The 25794-nt window shown below is 35.4% G+C and overlaps 2 protein-coding genes across 5 annotated transcripts; both read right to left on the minus strand.

The window, feature by feature from the left end:
- Window positions 1–979: 979 nt before the first annotated feature.
- Window positions 980–13716, minus strand: LOC107766753 (vacuolar protein sorting-associated protein 45 homolog). Of its 3 annotated transcripts, none has more exons than XR_001643779.2 (14): window positions 13486–13716; window positions 9908–10109; window positions 9673–9752; window positions 9221–9448; window positions 8921–9046; window positions 8676–8756; window positions 8446–8587; window positions 8145–8323; window positions 6071–6226; window positions 5361–5468; window positions 3880–4001; window positions 1704–1835; window positions 1332–1442; window positions 980–1243 (listed from the first exon to the last, which is right to left on the minus strand). XR_001643779.2 is itself a non-coding variant. In XM_016585594.2 (13 exons), the coding sequence occupies exons 1-13, from the start codon at window positions 13573–13575 to the stop codon at window positions 1382–1384; spliced, it is 1707 nt and encodes a 568-aa protein (XP_016441080.1). In that variant the 5' UTR covers window positions 13576–13716; the 3' UTR covers window positions 1261–1381. The 3 variants fall into 3 exon arrangements, 1 of the variants encoding a protein (XP_016441080.1); XR_001643780.2 differs by having other exon boundaries at window positions 1098–1236; XM_016585594.2 differs by lacking the exon at window positions 980–1243 and having other exon boundaries at window positions 1261–1442.
- A 3398-nt stretch (window positions 13717–17114) lies between these two features.
- LOC107766754 (uncharacterized protein At2g24330) lies at window positions 17115–25433 on the minus strand. Of its 2 annotated transcripts, none has more exons than XM_016585595.2 (6): window positions 25064–25433; window positions 23512–23787; window positions 21008–21152; window positions 18419–18528; window positions 17757–18174; window positions 17115–17660 (listed from the first exon to the last, which is right to left on the minus strand). In XM_016585595.2, the coding sequence occupies exons 2-6, from the start codon at window positions 23782–23784 to the stop codon at window positions 17392–17394; spliced, it is 1215 nt and encodes a 404-aa protein (XP_016441081.1). In that variant the 5' UTR covers window positions 23785–23787; window positions 25064–25433; the 3' UTR covers window positions 17115–17391. The 2 variants fall into 2 exon arrangements, with proteins under 2 accessions (XP_016441081.1, XP_075082559.1); XM_075226458.1 differs by lacking the exon at window positions 25064–25433 and adding an exon at window positions 24138–24215.
- Window positions 25434–25794: the final 361 nt, after the last annotated feature.

Raw genomic sequence — 25794 nt, forward strand, 5'->3', positions numbered from 1 at the left:
TTCTCCAACCTATATTCATCCTTTTATTTATCCTAGCATTTTGTATTAAGTTGTACTACATATCTTCGGAACTGCGTATAAATTCAACTATATCCATTTTTCGGGTAAACAATCTTATAAGTTTTATTAGCCTGTTAGGGAACACTAAGTTCCGATATTTTCTTTTTTCATCTTTGGCTTCCTAAGTAGTTAGCTTTTGGATGCTTCTGCTTTCGAGTTTCTATGATATTTACATATTTCTAATTTTTGTGCTTGGCAATGTAATGTTGAGATATGTATTATATTTAAATGTACATTTACATTACACATAAGACACGAAGTGTTTGGTTTTATAATGTAAGAATTGTATTCGCAGCTAAATCATTATATAGAATTATTTACTCGCAAATTTACATATAAAGAGCCGAGACAAATTAACTATAGAGTAACTTATAGTCCTAAATTAGTAGTTTCAGAAAATGTATTTGTCACATAACTTTTGACATTTTGAACAATATCTCCAAGCATAGTGATATCATTGGATTTCCAAAAGAAAGGCAAAGGTTTATGTCCACAAATTCTAATTTTCTGAAAAAATGAAGCTCTTATAGTTCCTACAAAAAAGGGAATTCTAATTCAATAATTCACTCGTAAAATTAGCAAACAATTAAATTTATAATTTTAAAAAATTCAAAATTTACCAGACTAATTTTATGTATCTACCACTATTTTGGATTGATGCAAGAATATGTTATCTAACCTGACAGTGTTCCCAGTTCAGTTTACTAATTAAGAATTATTTTAAAAGAAAATCAAGGTAGACTAATTAAGAAAAGATGGCATGCAATGAGAATGGTATGGCAAATTTTAAGAATATATCAAAAGATAAAGAAGGCTGTCAAAGGACAAAGAAACATTCAACAACAACAACAACTAAGCTACCGTCAGGAAAGCTTTGTGTGATTTCAAATAAAAGTTAGGAAAGCTGCTCAAATAATTCTAAGTCTAGAATATTATTCTCATAGAATCCCAGAAATCCTACAAGAATACAACACTAAAAAGGATCTCAGGAATATGAGGATATTACATGTACACAACAAATCTAGAGAAGATAAAAAGTGGCAAGACAGATGAGCAGGTCTCAAAACCGTCTCAGGAAATGGAGGCTGTGAAAGAAGATGATTACAAAATGTATTTATGGTACTTTCATCAGCACGCGCAGCTCTTTTATGTACTTCTGCCGGAACCAAACACCCCCTTTAGACTAAACACGAAAGCTAGTGTCATCATCAACACACTGCTGAAAAGTTGTATGCTTATTATAGTGACCGTAAGCGTAACTTGGACTTTACCTGTCATTGTAGATTTTCAGATTTTCACAAGGTACTGTAGAGTCCAAAATTCAAACCATATTGGTGCTTGTACGAGCGATTCTCTGGGCTTCTTCAAGGTCCTTCAAGAATCTACATTTCCACCACACATTATACAGAAATCAGCTAACTGAATAAATAAGACTAAAGAAACCTTTGTGCAGAACTTAATGTAGCTGGGAGAAGAACAGGAATAACCAAAAAAAAAAAACATGTCCTGAAGTTGATAGAAACAAGAAGCTTCAGGACCCAAATGTGTTAGAGTTGAGCCAAACGAATAATATATAGTTTTTCTCGTACAAAAAGAGGCTGTACAAGAAGCACATTGTCTTTTATTTGCCGGGGACAGTATACCTCTTAGAATTTAGAAGGGCAGAACCACCGAGTATAAAACGAATCCCGGAATTTGTAGAATTCTGCAGAGCAACTGAACGTGATTCTTCATATGTTGTCCCACCAACAATGAAAATCACCACCTCCTGTGGCCTGTATATGACAAACAATAAAGGTTGTTTTAGCTGCATGAATTGTTTAAGCACCATAATATTTTTGTCAAGGTTCCAACTCATCTTCAACCCTAAAATGTGGCTAGCAAGTGTAGTTGAACTGATTTCGAAACCAAAGTTTTGAAAAACTACGAAGAGAAAAACACCCCAAAAAATAAATATTAAAGGACGAAGCAGGAGCTGGAGTTGGTTTTGGTAAACATTTTAAAGGTTGAAACCGTCCCAAAGTTGAATGACCTGCGCTGGCAGAGTTGATCCTGTGGGACACATCCCAGAAACTCTCTTGCCTAGGGGAGGAGGAACACAGCATGCATCTGCATCAAATAGAATCTTGAAGGGAGGGGTGCAGATGTCAGATTAAATGAAGAAGAATGTTAAGCAAGGAAAGAAGTGGCAGAAAGCCCAGGAAAAAGGGATAAGGAAATTGAAAAAGAGAGTTTCATGTCATCCGTGACAGGGAAAATAGAGGAAGAGGCAACGGCATAAAGAACACCAAGGATAAATCAAGGTAAAATTAATTAGCTGGCATTTCAGGGGGTTGAATAGGAGTAAACAAAGAATTCTGAGAATGCTGGTCCACAAAGGGGAAACAAATGTTTTCTGTTTACAGGAAATCAAAATCGAGCAATGAACAGGGATTGGTACGACAAATAAGTGCAAATAAATGCGTGAACTATGTTTTATTTCATCTTGCAGTTATTCCTACTTGTTGCAATTATCTTTTCTTTTTCAGTCGTTCTCTAGCCGAGGGTCTATCAGAAACAGCCTCTCTGCCCTTCCAGGGGTAGGGGTAAGGCTGCGTACATCTTACCCTCCCCAGACCCCACTTGTGGGAAGCTACTGGGTTTGTTGTTGGTGGTGGTGGTACAGAAGGCTATGATCATGCAAAGACGCAGTGTATGGAGTACACTCCATAACAGTGCAGTTGTATCACATTCTCGCTGAGTATATGGGCCCGTTAGAAGTGAAGGAAGGTTTGAGCTGTCGCGTGAATTCACTACCTTCAAAAGTTGTTATGAAGGACCATTGGTGAGATTTCAATTTAATCAGCCATGAGGTGGAGAGACGCCTTGAATTCAAACTTAATGTAGCCATGCGGCAATTCTCAGAATATGTAGAAGACATGGAGTTAATTGACTCTCTGTGTGATGGAAAATTTATGCGGACAAGAGGGGCAAGATTCGGGGTGAAGTCAACAATAGACAAGTTCCTCCTCCATTTAATGGGACGACAAGTCTAGCTTCTAAAACTATGGGCCTTACCCTAGGGTCTTCTGAAATCATAATGCACTTGTATACAATGTGAACAGTGGGAAAAAAGAGCTCATACTTCAAGTTCCAAAATAGGTGGCTGAAAGATAAGGACTTTTGGAGTTGGTGCAGAAGTAGTACAGATCATATAAAGTAGATGGCCAACTAGATTATTTGTTAGCCAAAACACCAACAGTAGTTAAAAGGAACCCAAAGGAATGGAATATATATTGCTTTGGCTCATTGGAAAAAGGAAGACCGAAATCCTAGATAACTTGATTAAATTGGATGAATGGGCAGAAGAGAGAGAACTGCCTGAATTTGAAGTTATCCCATGAGTCTAGTTTAAAGTCTGAATTAGTGGTCAAAAGGAAAGTGGTACTGATTGTTGGTTTACCAAAATAACATTCTTCAAAGCATTAGCATAACCACCAATGAAAATCTATTGATTCCTATTTAAAACGTATAAAATCAAGATAGTAGCACCTCAGTTGCTGCATCAAGCTGTCGATTGCTACAATAGCTAGGTTACAAATTTCAATCACAACATAGACTGTGACTTTAGTATCGGAACTAAACACTTACTACGAGAAAGAGTTTGAGCATGCCAGAATTATTTATAGAAAGTAGTTGCACTTCTTATGTCAAACTGTCAAGGTCTTGCAAATAAAACAAGTCTTTGGCTAGAGTACTCTTACTCTTTCTCTTGGGGCACTAAAACTAGAGAAAAGGCTGAAACAAAATTTGAAATATCATTGCAGCTCAGTGACTGACCTGGCTTGTTGAAAGTGATTTCCTACATAAGGATAGTCCACATCTCTCAACCTCCCCCTGGTGATATTCTCCATGGTTTGGAATAGAAGAGGTTGATGCTGGGTATACACATTCTCAACCCCCTGTGACAAAAATCAACTGTAAGCCATTAAAATCTCATCTACAAGGTGTTGGATAAAGATAGTAATAATCATTTCGGGAGGGGGGCATAATAACTCTGGGAAAGGAAAGTATCAGAAAAGCATTTTGTGTTCAACTTCTTAAAATTTTCTAGTTAAGAAGTAGCTGAACTTTTTAGTATTTATTTAGAGCAATATGAAGTTTTAGATTCTAATTTGGTTACATAGTTTTAATTAATCAAGAGTGACTAGGCTGATACTATCGCTATAATCAGAGGAAACCAATTGCGCAAGTCAATTGAAGAGGTGGACAAAGATCGTTTATGAGGAATATGGACGTGACCAACATATACATGGTTTTCCAAAGTTGATTGGCATTTTGGTGGGCAATGGTAATCGAATCTGTAACTATGTTTCTGCCTTGATGTATGGTATGGCAATACCACATTTAAGATGATTTCCAAAACTTAATTCTCTGTTCAAGAGAAAGGGAAATCACCAATGGCAGAGTTACTAAAAAGAGAAAGTCACAGGCTAGTTGGGATGTAATATGTATCTCTTCTCTTAAAAGACTACAGGATTGGGAAGTTAAAGAGGAGGTGGTGTTCTTCCAGAGGCTGCATAGCAGGAAGGAGGATATTTTAACTTGGGAAAAATCATCTGTGAGATGCTTCAGCTCAAACCATTGTGAGAGTTCTAGCATTCCAAGCACGGTGGATTCTTTTAGTGCAATGTGTGATGCTGTTTCATCAGCAAACAATTTAAGAAATAGAAGATGTATTATCGTTAGTAGTTGTTGTTTCAGCAAACAACATGGCGAGGACACTGATCACCTGCTGTACATTGTCGTTTTGCCTTGGAGTTATACTGTTTTCAAAATATAAAGAGTTGTCCCAAAACCAGTGGCAGAAATGTTAATAAGTTGGCGGACAAAGAAGTATTAGAAACAAACAGAAGCATATTACGGAGAACAGCAGCCTTTTGTCTATATTACACCTTTGTATAACCAGGAAATTCCTAATTGTATAGAAGGTTCTGCATATTGCTTGAATGCTTAATGTGTGCTTGTAATACAAATGGATGTACATACAAAACCTACTTGGTGTGAAATTAAAAAAATGAACTTACAAGATTGAAAAATAGGTCTATCACTGACCTTTTAAGTTCTCTGCAAGCATCATACAAGTATTAAACAAAAAAATACATCCATTGCTTAAGGAATAAAAAAATTGTCTCTCAAGTGACGTTTTCATTTTCCAAATACGAATGCTTGAGATGTTTCTACGATTCTAGATTATATAAAGTTCTGGATTCCGTTAATAGTACAGAGAAAAAGTAAAGAATTATACTTCCTAGACGCACCTTAAGACCACGAGCCATGTTACGTGCAATGTTCAGGAGATCTCTGTTCCCATACAGGTCCCCAGTTCTCTTATCAACTCCTGCTTGCTTTAGAAGGAATTGCACTAGCTTCAAACCATAACCAAAGTCCAAAATAAAAATGATTTCATTTGTCAAATGAAATTGTCAATGTAATATCAAGCGCACATGAACAATCAATCCAACAATAGAAGAAAACACAATTTGATGCCAATACCTACATATAAACTATAATCAACAAGCATGAACTGAACAAGACTACTGACTTTTTACCTACTTATATCAAACATAATAACCATGTTTGTAAAGAATGCTGTTGTTTTTCCTCTTTTAAACATAATAACCTACTTTTCTCTTTTAAAGAATGTTGTATAATCTTCACATAATAAATACAAAAGTAAAATTTTTGAAGACCATCAGGAGCAATAATTTTGAGCATCCACAGACAGATCAGATCAATCAACAAAGAGAATAAAGCACATTAACTGCTAGCTAAAAGAAAAATTGGCCTTTACAGAAGGCACCGAGTGAGGTCCTAATGATCTTGTTTTCACTCTTTCACAGGGAGAGAAACAATGGGCAAAGGCAGTACAATTTGTAAGATACAGGTAATAAAAGCAAACAGAGCAAGATAGCAAGACTAACACAAAAAAGAAGCTGAAAAAGGCAACAATCATAGTAATCCTCCTTACTCCAGGCTTATACTTGGGCGACCGAGATGCCAATTTGTTGAATAGCTGCATGAGTTGAACAGGACTCTCCTTCTCATAGCGCAAGGCATACAGCATTACGAGGCGCAGGCGGTCAATATCAGAGATATTATCATTATTCAATAGATTTGTCACAGCCTGTAGACGTAGCAGAATTTAGAAAAGAAATTATACCCAAAATGATCGTCGTCACTGATTTTCAAATCTTATAGTCACTAGTGCTAAGTACAAGACAAGTCAAAACAGTATATAGATATAATTAACATTTGTGGCTCAATATCAGACATGTCAATACAATTTAAATTATGAGCATCTGACATGAGAATCAGCTCAGTTTCAGAGCCGTCATCCCACTGTATTGTTTGCTTCCCAGATATCTGAATGGAATTAGCATGTTTCAATGATTTGGAACCTGCTTCTACAAAGTCTCTCCAACCAGGGAACCAATAGCATATATTTAGTAATGTCAACAGACTACTTTGCACTAAACCTCCGTCAAGATTTAAGCCACGAACTCACTGGAAAAAGAGTAAAGTTATCAATGCAGCAAACTTATCAGAAAACATTACCACCAAACATACCAGTGATGTACATGACTTATTTTAGTAAAGAAAGGTAGAAAATATTTATTAAACAATCTAGTATGCGATTGAACCAAATTTGTTACCTCTTCTTTTCTTTCAGGAAGTACAGAAACTTGTATCATTTCCAGAATCAACAATATACAAGGTTGTGCGACAATTTTGTTCATGGCCAAAGAACTCATTGACATATTAGTAATTTCAAAAGTAGATTTCAAATACATCCCACATGTGTTGTATCTTGAATAGACACTTTATATATGGAAATCACAAAATAGATGCAAATACAACTCTATATTTATGACACTATCAATGTGTAACACCTAACAGCATGGATAGGGACGCAAGAGTCGAATCCGAGACACAAAATTGTTGAAATTGGATTTCAAGTCACCAAGGGGGGAAAGTTTAAAAAAACAGAGTTGTCCCATGAAGCAAAGGGGATTGGGGGAGGGATTAACCCCAAAAATTTTAAACTCATAAAGATGACACAACACATATTAGACAGTATGCTATAATTTATGTAATATTAATTATCACTTTTTATAAGTAATACACATAGCCTAACAACAAAAACACGGTAAATAAACCCAAGAGGAACTTTTAAAAAGCTCTTAGATCATTAAAAGTTTTCAAATAGGTGAACAAAAAATAATAAGAGACATAGAAACATATAATTTTCATGCACATTGCTAGCTGAGACATGACCAACACACATACGTGGCCTTAAATTTCATGTCCATGCTTCATAGTTTAGCGTATCCATTCACCAAGAGGGTGGGACGTGACAGGGATACTCCATTTTTTCTCCGCTTTTTTTTTTTTTTTTTTGTATAAGTAAAAATTGGGACCCAAGAGGATCAGGAGGATTGATGACAGTAATATACCCTTTACCACAACAAACACACCAACTCAGAAGTGTACATGCCTCGGTTCAGAGCACATATGCTCACGACTGAATCAAACCGCTGGTTATCTTTCTAGGCGGCAAGTTTACTTGATACACCCTAAGCTCTTGTTATCCAGGACTTGTCTATACACGATTGCGCGTATCATGTGTAATAATGGTTTCAAAAGTGATAACATGCAACAATAAGTATCTCTTTCCCTCCTCCCTCCTCCCCTCTCACGAACAACTCATTTAGATTTAGTTTACAATAGCAGTATCTGTTCATTAAAACAATAATTTCAAACGAAGTTCCAAAGGAGAACTCAAAGAAAATCGTTGTTGCTTGAACACGGAGTGACCTTGGTTTTAGTTACATCTTCAACGCAATCAAACGAATTTCAGAATGTAAACTAGTTTATCAAAAAAAAGGAATTTAGCATGTAAAACTTAGTCCAAATAACCACCAAAAGTAGAAAACAGAGAAGAAGACTAGACGAAAAATTTCCTTATATTCTACTTAGTTTTCCACATTTACTTTCCATAACTGATAAGAAAGTTATGCTTCAATACTGAAGGACTAGGCTACCTCGAATGCTGCCCCTTGTCCACCATTGCAAGCCAATTCTTGTTCTGTCTGTGAAACCAACATGAGTTTTCGCTCTTCAACTATCTTGCTCATTTCCGTAACCAGTGTCACATGCTTAGAAACATTGCCTTGCATTTTTCTGTATTCCGGGTAGTTGTCGACAAATTTAGCCATGTCCTCTGCAAAAATGCAAGCCTTATGAACAGAAGCTTCTTTTTAGAAGAAAAATACCATGTCGGAGTTGCAACAGAAACACTTGCTGTACAACCCAAAGTTAAGCTACAAGCTCGCAAATACAAACCTATCGTCTGGATATTTTGGTTACTCTTTGCCACTTGTTGGAAGTCATCCACCATTTTCTTAATATTCATTCCAATATCTCCGAAGTTGTCATACATATTAGCTTTGAAAAATGCATCTTGCTCAGATGACAGTACAACCTCCTAAAATCATAAAGAATCAACAGGTAATGAATTATTTTGGAAAAGATAACAAGGCAGTATTTAGATACAAGAGGAAATAACTTTTAACCTGTTGATCTTTTGGCAATTTGCCAACGTTTTTCAGGTTGACCTTGTTATCTTGAATACCTATCAACTCATGAACCATTGCCTGTAAAAGCACATAGCACAAATGAGCAGCATTACTTTAAAAGTGACACACTAACGTTACTTGAAGAAGAGGGGGACACACAATTTTATGGAAATGACAGAAGTACAGAAGAGGCACAAACTGTTAGAAATAACAAGGGCAGAGAACTTACAGACTAGCCATACCTGATAGGTCCACTGATTAAGCAGTGGAGTCACGGGGTCATCTCTCCTATCAATTATTAGCAACAATGGAGAAACTTCTGTTCTCCTGAAATCAAAAAGACCACTCTCTTGCTGGTACATCAGCTTCTGCAATATCGACAGAAGAAAATTGTGTTCAATTTTTTACTTTTCCAATCTGAAATATCCGAAATCAACTACACATTCAACCTCAAGCAAGAGAGGTAATAATCCTAATAATAGAACTTGATAGGCTACAAAGAACAACATGAGGAAAAAGAAAGAAACAGTTGGTGTGCTTACAGAAGCTTCATGTGCTATTCTTTTCGCAATATCGGATGTCCGTGAATATCGAATAATAGGCCTTCGCTTTAACGCCAGGAAAACTGCAGAAATTCCATCAACAACTCGTTCACAAAATTGCTGCAATGCTGATGGATCTACAACTGCCGGGAGCATATACATGTGGTTTGAGGCCATATTTAACGTGAAATGGTAAGGGTCCAACGCAACAAAATCTGCATAAAATTCCTGCAAATTACGTCAATAATCATGTAACATAGCAAATGTCTAGTTTCAATAAACAATTTAAACAAGTTACAGGCCACAACAAATTTTTAGAGCTCCAATAGAAAGATGTTATCAGCAACAATTTCTTAATGTTTTTCCACATTATGCAATATCCTTTTTCAAATGCACATGATTCTAACAGTAGAATTTCTTAAAACAGTAGAAAATGCTAATTCTAAACATACCTGCAACTGCTGGACAACTTCATGTTCATCTGAATCGGCTAACATATGAAGTTGAGTATCTTTCAAAATATTGGAGAAAACTGTGCAGCAAGAAGGATATATTAAATGTTTTATCCTTGAGAAACTTTGGACAACAGCATTTTACACTGATATGTTCTTCTGAAATATATTAATATACAGCCTGAATTTATTAGCAGATTTCCCCGTGCCGTCCAATTATAGAGGATACACTTACAAAGGTGATACTCTCCAAATCTTGGCTTAGCCAGTTGACGCCGCATGTGCTGAATATTCTCTGATATTGGTCTTAGAAAATAAACTGCTTTAAGATGTGACATGGATTCCTTGGACATTGAAATAGAATCTACCAGTTCCACCAGGAACACCTCCTTCTTCAGGAGCTCTGATTGAGAGTACACAACACTAACAAAACTAACCTGCTCATTAAGAACAAAAAGTAAACACCACAATTTATGACAGAATAGCAACAACAACACCAACAACAAACCCAGTGCAATCCCACACAGAATAGCATTAACACAAAAAGAAATTTTGCAGATATAATCATTTAAAACTTACGCCTAACATCTCAAGAATCCAACAAGATTAATTATTATTCTGGGCCACCTTTTACTTGATAGTAAGACAGAATTACATCATTTGTGATCATAATTTACCAACTTAACTACAAAAAGAAAAGGCACAAATAGGTAGAAGCGGAAAGTGCATAGATGCCGTAGACGACTATATTCCAAAATATCACCCCACACAAACTGATGTATCCAACTGCTAAAATCTAACTAGAAGCAGAAACAACTTAAGTCATTACTTGATACAAAAAAAGAGAAATGGAAACAACTTAAAATCCAAAGCAGACCGTCTTCCAGAACCCTGATTCCACACCTAATACACCCTTATCTAGAGAACTAACTTCCACCCTGCTGCACATGCAAAGCATATTCTATTCTTCTTCTTCCTATGGACCAAGGGCAATTAAAAGTTGGTTGCATAATATCTCCTGGAACAGGCAGCTTTCCCCAGAAAAGAAGTCATCAGTACTAGGTATAGGTGTCAAAGGGCCGGGCCGGGCCGGTCAGGGCTTGAGGAAAAGGGAACCGGCCGGTTTCGTTACCGGACCGGTTCCGGTTATTTTTTTACCGGGTTTACCGGTTCCGAGCTTCCCCAGTGCAAAATTTAACCGGAAAGGTTCCGGGTCTAATGGACCGGGCCGGGCTTATTTAATTTATTTTTTTTGTATTTTGTATAACAATCGTCAACTTTATAAAATAAAATAAAATTAAAAAAATAGCCATTGAACCGGCCCGGGCCGGTCCGGTTAACTGGTTCCCATGTGACTTGACCATAACGGGTTGTACCAGTCCGGTTAACCCGTACTAAAAACTACCCGGCACAGTCCGGTCCCCATCCCAACCCAGCCCGGCCCGGTCTTACTACCGGGCCGGGCCGTTTGACAGCTCTAGTGCTAGGCATAAGAGGGAATACATATAAGACAAAGCTAACAGAACTGAGAAGAAAAGAATTGATCGAGTTTTCATCTATTAGGCAACTGTCAGTTCCCTGCTGCCTCTTAATTTAACTGTTCTGAAGAGAGCACTCACTGCTACTGTATCATAAAACTTTGAAACTGTACTAGTTCTCCAGTAAGATTTCAGTTATGGAATTCCGTCCCATGTCACTCAAAACAATGTTCATAAAAAACACACTCAAAACACATGAATCGGGCAAGACTTCGACAACTAGACAAATGGGCCATCTGATCCACATTCATTTTTCTTTTTGATAAGTAATCATATTTTAGATACAAAGTTAGCCCCAAATGGTTGCTGGATCTATACTAAAGTACAGACGTCTACTCACACCCCAACTTATGTAGAGAAATAACAAAATCCATTAAGATATGTATATCAATGAGAGCTTCGAGTTACACCAAAAACCAAAAACTATAAGCATTTGAACTTGAAGCTCTCCTTGGTCTAACTTCTTCCATCAAAACATCTATAATTCCTCTCCTTCCATCCTTTCAAAAATGCAAGCTGTGACTGAATTAAATAAGTTCCTGATATGCCTTTCTAGCTATATAGAGTATCTTTTGATGCCTTAGGCATGCATCATTCTGAACTTCCAAATCATGCTCAAATCTACTCCAGTAAGAAACAAGATCAAGAGAACATGATCCTCTATCTTCAGATTTCATAAACAGCAGCTTAGATCTCTTTGAAAGTAAAACGGCTTCTCCAATATGAAATTCAAAAACAGAAGCTTACTCTGGCACAAACTAACACGATAAGGTGTGCAAACATTGTCGAAAGTCTAATTACCCTGTCCAACTGCATCAGCCCACCTACAAGAAAGGGTTTCTCGTCTTTGCTTTACTACAATCACTTCAATGATATCTCCAGACCCCACCACTACAACAACCGATGATAACACTATTCATTTTATCATCTCCTTTTCGGACGTACTAAGCAAAAAAACTAAAGAGTTATGAATTACTAATATTACGTTTGCATCTCCAAATCTACCCATACCCTCAAAGATAAAATTCGCAACGTGGCCTGAGCAATGAGCATTTCCTTTTTTCTTTTGTGTTTCATTGACCACATTTTTTTTTTTTGATAACCGTGGTGTCCGGGCCAGCTTGCGCGCACCTCGACTAATTCCACAGGATACTTCCCACCAGCAACAGGTACCAGGTAACTCTATCCACCAAGTCTTGGATAGATGAGAAGAAATCACCTAGTATTTGCCTCCGCTGGGATTTGAACCTGAGACCTCATGGTTCTCACCCACTTCATTGACCACTAGACCACACCCTTGGGTGCTCATTGACCACATTGATAACAATCTTGTTAGCTCATAGAGCTTGGCTTCCCTGTCCAACCTTTCCAGTTAAAGTCTGTTGAGATGATTGAAGGTGTTAAAAGGATATCCCATAGACCTAAAATCATATTGAGGATAATTGTCTCAAAAGACCTACAATCTCTTGAAATCAGCTGGACTTACTAAGAAAAAGGAGTCCTTTCATTTTGGCTAGACTTGTATAACTTTGTAGGATAAGTATGATATTCAGCGAATCTCTAGTTAAAGAACTCCTAATTTGGCTTAAAAGACAAAATATTTAGTATTAAATGAAATGAACCTGAATAAATACAGATTTGATCCAAAGAATTCATATAGCTAGCCCAACTAAGTTGGTACTTAGAACTAGTCGATTGGCTGATAGACATGGGCAGTTGTATAATCTAAGAAGTAGGTTCAGCCGAACCCAATAGCTTTAGCTCTGACCATTTATATGTGTTAAGAAACCTACTAAATATGTACAAGTGTTAAATTTTGAACCCAGTATTCAAATGATCAGTAGGTTTAGTGGGATCCTAAACCCATAAAGTTAAAATCTTGTATCTGCCTCTGTTGATAGACTGATTGAAGCTCCCAGTAATTCTTTTTTTCATTCTTTGAGCTCAAGATTATTTCATTAAGCTACCCATTTAATATCAATCTGTAACTACACATTAATTCAAACCAAGAAAGGCGTCAGATCACTAGACTTATTACTCAAAAAGGCAACTTTTTAAAGTAGTTATCTCAGTCAACTTATTTTCTCAGTCCAGAAATTTCAAATTGGATTCTTACCCATTTATCGGATCAGATAACAACCTTCATACCCATCTCAATTAAATAAAACGAAATAAACACCAAAAAGATTAAATTAAAGACACACACATAACACACAACACACAAACAAAGAAAAAAACAAAATTTTATCTTTAAAATGGAAAGAAAATAACAAACCGTGTGAGAATCAAGAATGAGGACTTTCATCCCAGAAATGTCTTGCAACATGCGATTGATATACTCCCTCACCGCTGCTACTAATACCATCTTTTCTTAGAAATCCAAAATTCTGCTGATGATTTGATCTTGTTTTTGCGACGAAAATCAGGAAGAGAAAAAAAAGATCTCAACTAATCTTTGGAGGGAGTTGAAGAACGCCTTGGAGTTTGGGGAAAAAAAGAAGAAAGAACGTTGGGGACAAAATGGCAAACATGATCCCTTATGTTTGGGGTAGGTTTAAAGTGACCCCTTCAGTATATTTTTGAGCTGTTTTGATTCTGTAAATTTGCCAAAAGTAATTATTTTTTAACTACAAATTTTAAGCAAACTTCAATTATTAGATTTAACAAGAGCCATGAAAAAAAAATTAACCAAGATCCGCCAAATGCCAAAAGGTGCAACAGTAAAAACTATACAAAACACTAGAAATAAATTAAAATGACAACAATTGTACTATAACAACAATAACAACAACTCACTAAAATTCCAAAAGTGAAGTTTAAAAAGTTATACTAAACTCTAGAAATATAAAAAAAAAACATAAATAGCAAAAGCTGCACCTAATGTTAGTTCGTGTTAAATCTTATTTTCTTTCACAATTCCCGCTAAATCTAACGGCGATAGTTTGATAAATATGATTAAATGTGCACACATTAACAAACTTAAAGGACATAAATTGCTCACAATTATATTTAAAGTATCACTTTAAACCCACCCAAACATAAAGAACCATTTTGTCATTTTCTCAACGTTGGGGAGTTAGAATTAAAACTTTATGTTCGTGACTGACTAGTAAAGTATTATGAAATCTTGAGAAGTCCAACTAATTAAGAGTTTGAATAGTATTATGGAGTACAACAACACATTTTTGTGTGAATTTGGATGTTGATTTTTAACTTTGTTATAAAGGATAATATATATATTTAGAAAGTTTACAAATTATATAAATCATGATCAATTAAAAATATTTGAAAAGGTCATATTCAAAGATAGTATTGAAAGAGGGAGTAAGAGATCGTTTGACTTTGCTTTATAGACTTGTTAGGTAGAAATTATGATATAGAGTGTTATCTGAAGAATAATGATAGAGGAATGGTATAGATATTTTAATACTAAAGACAAGAACTAGTTTAATTTTTATATAATTATTTCATATAAAATAATACATAGATTCTTGTGTAAGTTTTGTATGTTAATTATGTGGAATTTAATATAAGAAATTAAACAATGTACTAGTAATACATGGATTATTGCGTGTATTGTGTTTATTAATTATGTAGAGTTTTATACAAGAAACGGTTATACTAGTATTGCAGGTTTTCATACTAAAGATCAAACATCTTATTATAATGAAGTTAATGCTTAAATTATTTTTTTTCTATACTGCCCATATATGCCATGTGTACACCCACATAATTCAAGGTTGAGATTCATTTGGTTATTAAACAACTAAAAATGGTAAGACAATATTTAACAAAAAATAATAAGAAAATTCAACACTAACGGCAACAGTTTATATGGCCTGCCATGCCATTTTTCTCACTCTTAAAGCTACACATGGGCCCACCATGTGTATTTTTCCATATGTTTGACTAATAAATAGTGTCTAGGATAATTATAAGAACTATATTCGAGTAACTGCTGACGGTAATATTAATTATATTTTCTTAATGTAATTGCTTTTATCAAATATTTTTTATTTACTTAATTTCTATTATTTGCATATGAACCTTTTTGTTTTAAGACTTTTGCACATGCACGAATTTCTTATTCTCTTCTTCATCATGTAGATATTAAATGAAGTTTGCTTTTTTTTTTAATGCACACATTTATTAACATATAAAATATTATGTAATAATTATGAAATTTAAACAACTCAAATGAATCTCATTAATCAAAAGCTTTTGTGTCACCATGAAACAAATGATACTTGTCTTTCAATGTGTTGTCAAATTTCTTTTCGAAAAGATGAAAAGACCTATTTAAAAAATAAGAAATTATAATAATAAAAATAAAGGGCTTGTTATACAAAAAGCCGATCATATTCAATTTTTATTTTTCTAGTCGGTATATATAAATTATACATTGATTATTTATTTATATATATATATATATATATATATATATATATATATATTATACATTAACTGACTATTTTTTTGTTTAAAAGATTAAGTGGACATATATTATAGTTAATTATTGCCGACAGATTCAATGTTTACGTTTTTCTAGCCGGTATATATAGATTATACATTGATTATACACAGTTATACATATATTATAAATGAATTATACATATATTATGCATTCGTCGGTTATTTTTTGTTTTAAAAAAAATTAGATAAACAGCTTTTTGGGTTAATTCTTCAAAAATAAATTGAGATTTTCTAGCCGGTATATATAGATTATACATTGATTATACACAGTTATACATATATTATAAATGAATTATACATATATTATGCATTCGTCGGTTATTTTTTGTTTTAAAAAAAATTAGATAAACAGCTTTTTGGGTTAATTCTTCAAAAATAAATTGAGAACAACACATATATATTTAGGTTTCACTATGAAATCATGGTGGTGTCTACGTGTAGCTTTAAGAGTGAGAAAGATGGCATGGCAGGCCATATAAACGGTTGCCGTTAGTGTTAAATTTTCTTATATTTTTTTTGTTAAATATTTTCTTACCATTTTTATTTGTTTAATAACCAAATGAATCCCAACCTTGAATTATTTGAGTGTACACATGGCATATATCGGCAATTGCATTGAACAATACTTGACCAAATTTCACTGGAGGGGATCTCCACCCGCTGAACCTATCAGAATAAAATGGTTTAAAAGGTAACCCAAAGACACAATTTTTCTCTAAATTTATTTTTTCACACATTTCCAGAACCAAATCCAATTGCCTAAGCATTCACTGATCTTAAGGACGTGCAGTATGTTAGCTCCAGCTAAAGTAAGCTAAGAGAATGCCTACATGCTTCCAAAGATTTTTAATTTGACGTCTTTATATATCATTGGGCGTTTTGACCAAAAAGTTGGTGCGACGATGAAACACAAAAATTTAACACGTGTATTAAGCCTATTTGAGTCGGCATTCTTTATTGGAATTCATCTAACTAAAGTAAGCCAAGAGGTGCTTTAATGCTTCCAAAGGTTTTTCATTTGACATCTCATTGGATATTGTGAAGAAAGTCGCAACAAAGGATTTTCTAATCACAACAGTCGCTTATTCACTACTCTAGTCTACTACAATTCTCTCGATGTTATGAAACATATTGTGTTTTCGCTCGTATGTTTAAAGAACAGATTATCTTGGCATTGTTACACTTTACTTGGTTTTGTGTATTTATCATACATATTCTAGACAGCACAACATACTCAGGAGAAACAATAAGACCGATGGAAGGGCAATGATTATTAAGAAAAGAGAATATGTAAAGGCAAAAACAAATAATCAAGCAAGCGAAAAAGGAAGTGGGAAAGGCTTTTGAATTAGAAAGATCACTTGGATAACGTATCATCCCAACTTATGTAGGAAAAGGTACAAGACAAATGATTCAAGAAGAGAAAACACGTGAGAGGAACTGCAAACGCTGCAGTCACAAAATTTCATAAAGCTCTGCTGATGGCCTAAATATTTCCCAAACAAAAAAAAAGAATACAAAATGGAGGAAATTGAGGTATATTGCGCCTGTAGAAAGGTTTCCACGAGAAGCTGCCGTATGAATCACAAAATATGTTTTTCTACTATGTTTACAACAGTTAACACATTACCAAGAAAAGAAAAACCCGCTACACACATAGGGAGAAAAAGCACTCGCCTGCAAGACTCAATTCAAAACTCACCATCTCTTAGCTGTTAGAAGCGCTGGAAACTATGTTCTCATCTTCAGTTGCCACTGGAGCTGCTACTGGACTGCCACTTGCTGATGCAGATATGTTATCCGGAATGGATCCAATACCTTGTTTGACCAAATCAATATCAGCCACAGCAGTTGTGGAACCGAGGTTAGGGGTACTGGTACCAGAGCCACGATCATCAACTTGCTTAGACTTATTCAGGGCATGGCAATGAGGGCAATAGTACGTTATGTAAGGGAAGTCCTCTTTCCTGGCCAGCCCTGCAAATGATAGTAATGCCATTACTTATTTATCATTCTTTACGTGAAGTCCACAGTTCATAGGCTTAATGATCACTAAAATTCTTTAATTCTTACCATTGTGCATATGGCAATTGCCGCATATGAGTGCATAAGACTGGGTTGGATCCTCCCCCACAAGCAACGCTGCAATTTTTGCAAGCCATCCTCCATCTTGTGTGCTGGAACCTGTCGGGTTGTAATGCTCAACAACTGTTTGCTGATGCTGCATCGTACCAGAACCTTCAAGCTGTGCATGTTGAAGCATTTCTGCTTCATGATGATCTAGTACTGCACTCTCTGGACTACTAGATCTGCCCTGCTTCCTATTTCTCAGTCCAGTAGATTGCACAACCTCTACATCATTGCTCTTTCCAGTAGGGGCACTAAGGTTAGTATCATCCCCCACATGAAATTTCAAGCCAGTATCTGCACCAAGCTTGGATGCAAGCACAGTGGCTGCAGCTGCCTTAGCTGCTGGGTCGGGGTCATATCTCTACACAAAAGATTCAACAATGAGATATCGTGCATGTCATTCACACTTGGGATTTGTCAAGAAAAGGTTCTTGGAAAACGATCATAGAGGCAAGGACAAAAGAGGGAGTAAATTTTAATTGTCTTCCACAGTGCAACTTCATGGTTTTTTGTTTAAATACAAAAGAACTCTTTGATCACAGCAACTTCATGATTAAATATGTGAAGAACTTGGATAAGCCCAAAAACTTGCATATGGCTATCACCTGAATGAGCTGTTGCGTTATATAGTAATTTGTCTTCTCTTTGAGTTCATCAATCTTGGCTTGCCTTTCAGCTCGAAGCTTTTCCAAAGTTTTCTGGTCCTTGCGTTCACCTGCAAGGACACACATAAAGGATAAGCTATAAAAATGAGAGACAAGAAACACTATTCTTTTAAGGGAGTCATGACCAAGGAGGACATGTCAAATTCAGTGAAAACCACAAGGTTGAATAGACAAATAGGAAGAATCCAAAACCAAAAGGAAATATCAACGTCAAACTGTAAAATATTAAATTTTAGATGATGTTTTCAATAACATCATTTGAGGTGATATAAAAATATGGGTCATAGACATTCCCATGCTGTTTGAAATCCTGACATAATAATCACAAAGCCAGATCAGATTTACTCTCAACCATTTGGGTAAATGTCCTTGAGACTAAAACAAAAAACCAGAGAAAGCTAAAGTATGAGCTCTTATGTGCTATTATAGCTTCGTCCAAATAATCAGGGCTTCATATGACATTATACATAAGCTTTTCACTAGTAAGTTTGGTTAGAAGTAACTTAAATCATAGTTTTATCTGCTTCTACAGCCACTAGCTTTCTATTACGGTCAAGTTACCAATCAATTCTGCGTCTTCATGGTTTGTTTTCATTTTCATGCTTTCCTCCACCACTATGCCTACTTCAAAAATAGTAGTCCATACCCCCCGAATTAATGTCCAATCAGACATATTTTCTGTAGGCCAGAAAACAGGGTTAGCACTTACCACACAAAAATGCAATATCCGATAACACAAAAGCATACGCAGAAAATATAAGAAATATCAATTCAATGCATTTCACATAGTTCACAACGTATTAATAATACATATAAGCCGGTGTTACAAGGACAAAGGTGTGAGTATTCAATACAGGTATGGATCTACAGGTCGGGTTCGTCTTTCTCTTAAATTTTACGATTTAGAGATATGGATATGGATACAGGCGTGGTAGCGGAGATACTGCAAATTAATGTTAAATATTGTCATTTTACTTAAAATTGTTGAAAATATCTTTTTGCTGTTTAACAATGTGGTTAGAATCTATCTATTAAGTGGCCAGTGGTGTTCAATATAACTTATTTCTTTTTTAAGTTGAGCTATGTGGTCCAAGGTTACTCCAACTTACTTTATTCTTCTTGGGCTTGTTTATAACTAGAATATGAATCTTGTTTGTGGCAGAAAATAAATTGTATAAGTGTCCCACATAAGAAAATATAGTTGTTCTAAAACAAGTTATTCAGTCAGTGTGTTTTCTGGTTTTGGGCTAACCCTGGACCATTTAACACAACTAAAAAGAATCTGCCCCATTAAGTCAAACCTAACAGCAGCTTTGAAAATGAAACCCTAGCTTGCGCCTTGTTTTTATGTTCGAAAGACTGCTTTCGAATTGTAAACTGACGGCAACAACAGCAGCAGCAGTAGAACTGCTCCTCACTTCGCGATTTAACAATATGTTTTCTTCACTTGTTCTTTCCTTTTCCTTCTTTTCTATTGTTTTCTTCCTTCTCTTCCTTCTATCCCTTTTTCTTTCTCTCATTCCTTTTTCTTCCTTCTTCCTTGTGTTCAGTTAACAACCCCTCCTTTGACTGACAGGTCCGGCACGGATCCTACACACACTCCGGGGTCATATCGCAACCAGCCGATGACAGTAAGTGGAAGATCCATGTATCACAGCATACAATATAGATATATTATATTAATGCGCTCTCATGTGCGTGCATGTGTATTTGTCAATACTTGTCCAGCCACCTAGCCAACGAATTACGAATCAATGAAAATATACCTGATGAAGCCAGGAGTTCAACCCAACTCAAATACTTCAGTTGAAGTATCCCTTCCCTAAATACCAACCAATCACCTCTACCTCTATACAGGTCAAGCATGGTCTAGAACACAAATTTCAGAAAAACAATTCTGATAAAAGCAAGAAAGTTAAGCAATAAACAACATTATCTATTGGACAAAGGGAAAAAGAAGAAAAACAGCTCTTTCTAGCCATCTAGAAAATCAATATAATGTACCTAAAGAAGCCAGAACTTCAACTGACCCTATAATGAGCATAGATTTGCCTACCTAGACAGTTATTTATAACATAGCCTTCTTGTGAAACTTCGTTTTACAGAATTTTGTTACTTGGGCAAGATACTAGACACTGATATGTAAGCAACAGGGAATTAATTTTTCGAGCTTAACATATTACTTGAACAATACTGGTTCTAGCATGTATACCACATAAATATTCTCTTACCCAAGTTAAAGCACCCACAAATGCTAAAAGCAGGATCCCAAGGCAGCTAGAATAAGTTATGAACATTGAACTGTAGCTTCAACTTAGAGCACAAAATACACAAAATAACCAGGTCATCTCTCTGTTTTTTCCCAGCTTTGCCCATAAACATCAAAATCCAATTTCACAATCAGCACCAGCAAGCAAAGCAAGTAAGAAGATGGGAAAAACAATATCTCCTAGCCATGAGGTATAACAATTTGACTACGAAATGAGTAGTATGACAATTTTGGTAAGCTAACAACCATGAATTACTTACACATCCTTGTGAAGCTTCCAAGTGTTGAATATGTAATGAAGGATAACCCAGGCAACAGAAACATTGGTAAAACTCGCAATGCCCTCATTTTCCAGTTTAGCTCAAGGGATCTTGTAGTCATGATAGCATAGCCCACTGCAATAACCTGAAAATTGAAATTGCCACAATACCACGCCCATAAGATAAATAAGCAACTCAAGCAGTCTGGAACACATATAACATAAAAGGATGAACACTGATTATTGGTTAGCTACATAATCACCTACATAAGTAATTACAAGTGTGAATTTTATGATCTGTAGAATAGTACTGGTAAAACTTCTCATTTTAAAAATAAAAATTTCGCGAGTATTTTAATTTAGTAAATTAAAATTTACCAGTTCCTAATACACTTGTCATTATTCAAAAGGGAAGCATCCTAACAAACTAAAAAGATGGATGCTTTAACTTGTTTACCATCATGCTATATTCATCAACTGAAATTCAGATGAGAAGTATCCTAATAAACTAAAAAGATTTATGTTGTAACTTCTTTACATCATGTCAAATTCATCCAATGGAACTCAAAAGGAAAGTATCCCATTCAACTAAAAAGATGTATGCTTAAAATCATTTTATTTATTTGGTAAACCAGATATACAGTTCCACACTACCCCCAGAACCCTTCCCCAGAAGTCAACAATGACCCTCCCCCGCTTTTTTCTCCTTTGGTGACTCGAATTATCCTCAAGGCTGGAGGTGCAGGGCGCTTTCAACTAGAGCAACCCTCTCTAATCAGTGTGCTTTGACTACTAAAAATAAAAATTCTAGCTCGAAGAAACCCTTATCCACTCATATTTGCAACTTTCAGTTACACGTCAAATCATTTTAATTAGTTGAATGACATTCAACCAGATTTGTAACAGCATCTTCCTCATGTTTTATCAGATGTGTTTACTGTATAATAGTGTCATATAGGATTATCAAATAACCCGTCAGAGAACTAAATAGTTCTTCACCTAAGCTCAACATAATAATGAAAAATTAACTAGATTAAAGAAAAACCATCAACTAGATTTCTGTACTTAGATCGTTTTTTATTCCATCACAACTGCCATTAAGTACCCAGCTCACAGTTATAAAATTAGACTGCAGCATAAAACAGCAAAGTTATGCATTACATTCTCTTAATATTTATTTGTCAAAGGAAAAACATTCTGTTAAAATTTTGTTAAAAGCCATCTATAACTTCTAGAAATTCTGGTGTAATTCCTAAATTTCTAGCTACCTATCAAAAACAGTGTTAGCAAAGGCGCACTTAAGCCCTAAAGCGAGGCTCAAAACACGTAGAGCGCTTCGTCTCGCTTAACGGGCGCTTCAATGTTGTCATCAAGGCGCTAAGGTATGCTTTTCTTTGCCAATAAGCGTAATAAGCGTGATCCTGAAGAGGCGACACTAAACAATTGATATTTTACTTTATTGTAAATTCTCTTCAATTTTTTTGTCCATATATTTGGTATTCATGCTTAAAGATATTAGTCTTGGACTACACATACATATTTGTAGTTTTACTCTATTTGCGCCTTTCTTCCTCAAAGCCCACACTTTATTTGCGCTTTGCGCTTAAAGCCCCAACACACCTTAGAGCTTTTTTGCGCTTTTTGCCTTTTGATAACACTGATCAAAAAGTAAACTACTAAATATCTAACTATCAAAAGACAAAACAATAATGTTCCATTTCACTCCAAAATACAGCTCAAATTGACCATCAGAATAAAGAAATGAGACTGATAACATACTAGGACATTAGGAGGAAACATTTTTTTACTCCTTCAATAGGACTGAAGGAGTAGATATAATGTAGCCTTGTAAGGAGAAGCAGAGACAGATCTAGGATTTAAGCTCTAGGGGTTCTTAGCATTGAACCTGTTATACTTTTAAAGTTATGGGTCCATATCTAGTATTTATTGTAATTTTAATAACTTTTACCTAAAAAACTATCCTCCGCATCGAAAGAACTGAGTTCATGTGAACCCGGTACCAACAAGCTGCATCCGCCCCTGAGGATAAGGGCTAGCCCACTCAATAGAAATTTCATGCATTTAGTGTAGAAGTATGACCGTGTTGTGGCAATAAAACTAGAAGAAAGATGCAGTAGTTTCCTCCTATACACGGATAGGAGGCTAGCTCATTCAATAGAACTTTCATGCATATAATATAGAAGTATGACCGTGTTGTGGCAATAAAACTAGAAGAAAGATGCAGTAATTTCCTCTTAAACACAGATAACTTGCCAGTTAGGGAACCATATAATAGAAATTGCCACTGCTCTCCACTCGATGACCTCACCATTTGTGAAGTGTGTTTGGACAAACTGAATGTATGTCAAAATCCGAACGACCATGAACGTACAGAAAAAAAACCAACCAATTCAAAAGCCTAGAAAAAGGTAAATCTATATAAGAATAAAAGATCTGCACTCTAATTTTCTACATCAGGACATGCACTAGAAGTTTGAACATTACCTCAAAAAGTACAGAAAGTATAATGAGATGCCTATTCATCCTTCTCCAATTTTGAGATCGCTTATTTATTCTGGCAATAACAGCAGCCTCCTCCTTGGAAATGTGCTGCAATCTCTTCTCAAAATCATCTTTGCCGGATCTAAATAAACTATTCCACATTCTTGAGAAAAATCCCTTCTTTTTCTTCTTTTTGGTCTTTGCTTCATTATCCGTAGAAGTGACCGGTTCAGTGTCAGCAACGTCATCATGATCTTTTGTAGGCTCCGCATCCATTTTCTACAAGTTAAAAAGAAGATATATTCAAATGATTGAAGAAGAAAAGCAGTGAGAGAGAAAGTAATAGCCTCGTAGAAGCATTTAGGCTAATGATACAATGTCTACTTAGTAGCCATACTGTTCAGTAAAATCTATATTGTCCCTTATCTTCAATAAATATGCACTTTCTGGTTTTCTTTATAGATTAAAAAATGCCTTTTAAGCAGAGTCGGAGCCAAGATTTGAGGCTTATAAGTTCGGGATTCTATCCTTTTAAGTTACCGGGTTCTAAATTGATAATTTGTATTTTGTACATCTTAAATGAATTTCTTAAGATAAATATAGAGTTTGAACTGAAGTTACTGCCTTACTGGGTTCGGCCGAACCCGTATCTTCAAGGCTAGCTCCGCCCCTGCTTTTAAGCATCGTCCCATAAGACTGTTGTTTTTCGCTTCCTTTATACCTCCTTTCCATCCATTCTAGCAGCTGACGATGCAAACTTTTTAATAATACAAGAACAACAACAACTACTACTACTACAACTACATCTCAATCCCCTAGCTAGTATCGTAAATGCTCTGTTTGAGTCCATAATATTTCAATACTCTATCTTTATGGAATATCTAACGCTGGGGGTTCTCTAATAAACTCTAGTGGTTATGTTTCTGATATACTACGAGTCATCTAGCAAGCACTAATCTTCTAGCTGGTATCACCAGTTCGGATTTTCTACTTCCATAGTTTTCTATTTTTATTATAAGAAACTAGAAAAATTGTATAGCAAAAATGCTTGTTTATATTTTATTTCAATTGAATTTTTTTCTGCGGCCACAGGATGAGTTCTATTATTTTGTACAATATTGGACGAGGAGTAATACACCTCAAATTTATGCATCTGAGTACAGTTCAGACTCCGAAATATGCATAAACCAAATATCTTGCTTAATTAAAAAATAAAATGCTGAACAACTTCAGAAGCAATAAGCACACTAGCACTTTAGTTCACTCTAATTCTAAATAATACTATGTAACAACTTCCAGAGATCAACTAGCACTTCCATATTTCAAATGCATCAAAATTAATTAATTAAACAAAAATCAAGGGATAGGAAAATAAATATATTATAATAATTAAACTCAAAGATCAAACACATTAGACAATTCTAGTTCGATCGAAACATCATTTCCAAGACTAAATCAACACAAATTATCACTTCAACGACCGATTGCCAAATTAAAATAACAACAAAAAGACACGGCAGCGCACGCGATTACGCGCAACGTTTGTAGTTCGTACCTTGAATAAGAGCCGATCGATTGCTGGATGCACCGAAAGCAGATCGATTGCTTTAATTGCTTCCCGTACGGAGAGAGAGAGAGAGAGAGAGAGAGAGAGAGAGAGAGAGGTTTCTAGAAATGTCCGAATTCAAAGAGTTGCGAATGATGAAAAGAGGCGTTTTTTGCAACTTACGAAAGCAAACGGCTGATCGAGGAGGTTTTTTTCCCCGAGAAGAAGGAAAGCATAAATAAAAAGAAGGAAAGAAGACAAATTGAATTTAGGGGTGGTGGTTTGCGAGTGAAATGATGGCCATTATGGCTTCGCTGGCCCCTTTCTATGATTTTTGAGACAATGTACGTTCCCAACGCGGTATTGATGTTAGGGGCTTAGGGTTCATTTTCATGGAAATTTACGTTTTATTGTGATTTCTAGACCAAATTAATACTCTCTCACGTTCATATCATTTGTCTTTTACAAAAATTAGTACTACTCTCCTAGGTTCGTATTATTTACTCAATGCAATAAGTAATTTTTAAGGGTTCTATAAAAAAACATTCCGTAAATACATATATGTAAACAACATTTTGTTTGCTTATGCATAAAATATACTTACACTAATTGAAAATAATGTCAACTAAACATCAATTTGAACGAGAAATAAAGTTTTTGAACTTCTACGACCTCAAACTAAAATCGCATAGAACTTGAATTATGATAATAGATTAACATTACTTGTAATACCAGTTGTG

Source organism: Nicotiana tabacum, chromosome 12 (assembly GCF_000715075.1).
Source record: "Nicotiana tabacum cultivar K326 chromosome 12, ASM71507v2, whole genome shotgun sequence".
NCBI classification, from domain to species: domain Eukaryota; kingdom Viridiplantae; phylum Streptophyta; class Magnoliopsida; order Solanales; family Solanaceae; genus Nicotiana; species Nicotiana tabacum.

Bases quoted from the DNA above. Each gene is read 5' to 3' on its own strand.
- LOC107766754 (XM_075226458.1), bottom strand. From the start codon at position 24,200: ATGGGACGATGCTTAAAAGCAGGGGCGGAGCTAGCCTTGAAGATACGG. The intron at 21,153-23,511 runs GTAATGTTCAAA...TTCAATTTTCAG, and splicing joins TACTTTCTGTACTTTTTGAG to GTTATTGCAGTGGGCTATGC. The intron at 18,175-18,418 runs GTGATAGCCATA...TCTTTTGTGTAG, and splicing joins TAACGCAACAGCTCATTCAG to AGATATGACCCCGACCCAGC.
- LOC107766753 (XM_016585594.2), bottom strand. From the start codon at position 13,575: ATGGTATTAGTAGCAGCGGTGAGGGAGTATATCAATCGCATGTTGCAA. The intron at 9,449-9,672 runs GTATGTTTAGAA...CGTAATTTGCAG, and splicing joins AAGTTGTCCAGCAGTTGCAG to GAATTTTATGCAGATTTTGT. The intron at 8,324-8,445 runs GTTTGTATTTGC...GCATTTTTGCAG, and splicing joins CCAAAATATCCAGACGATAG to AGGACATGGCTAAATTTGTC.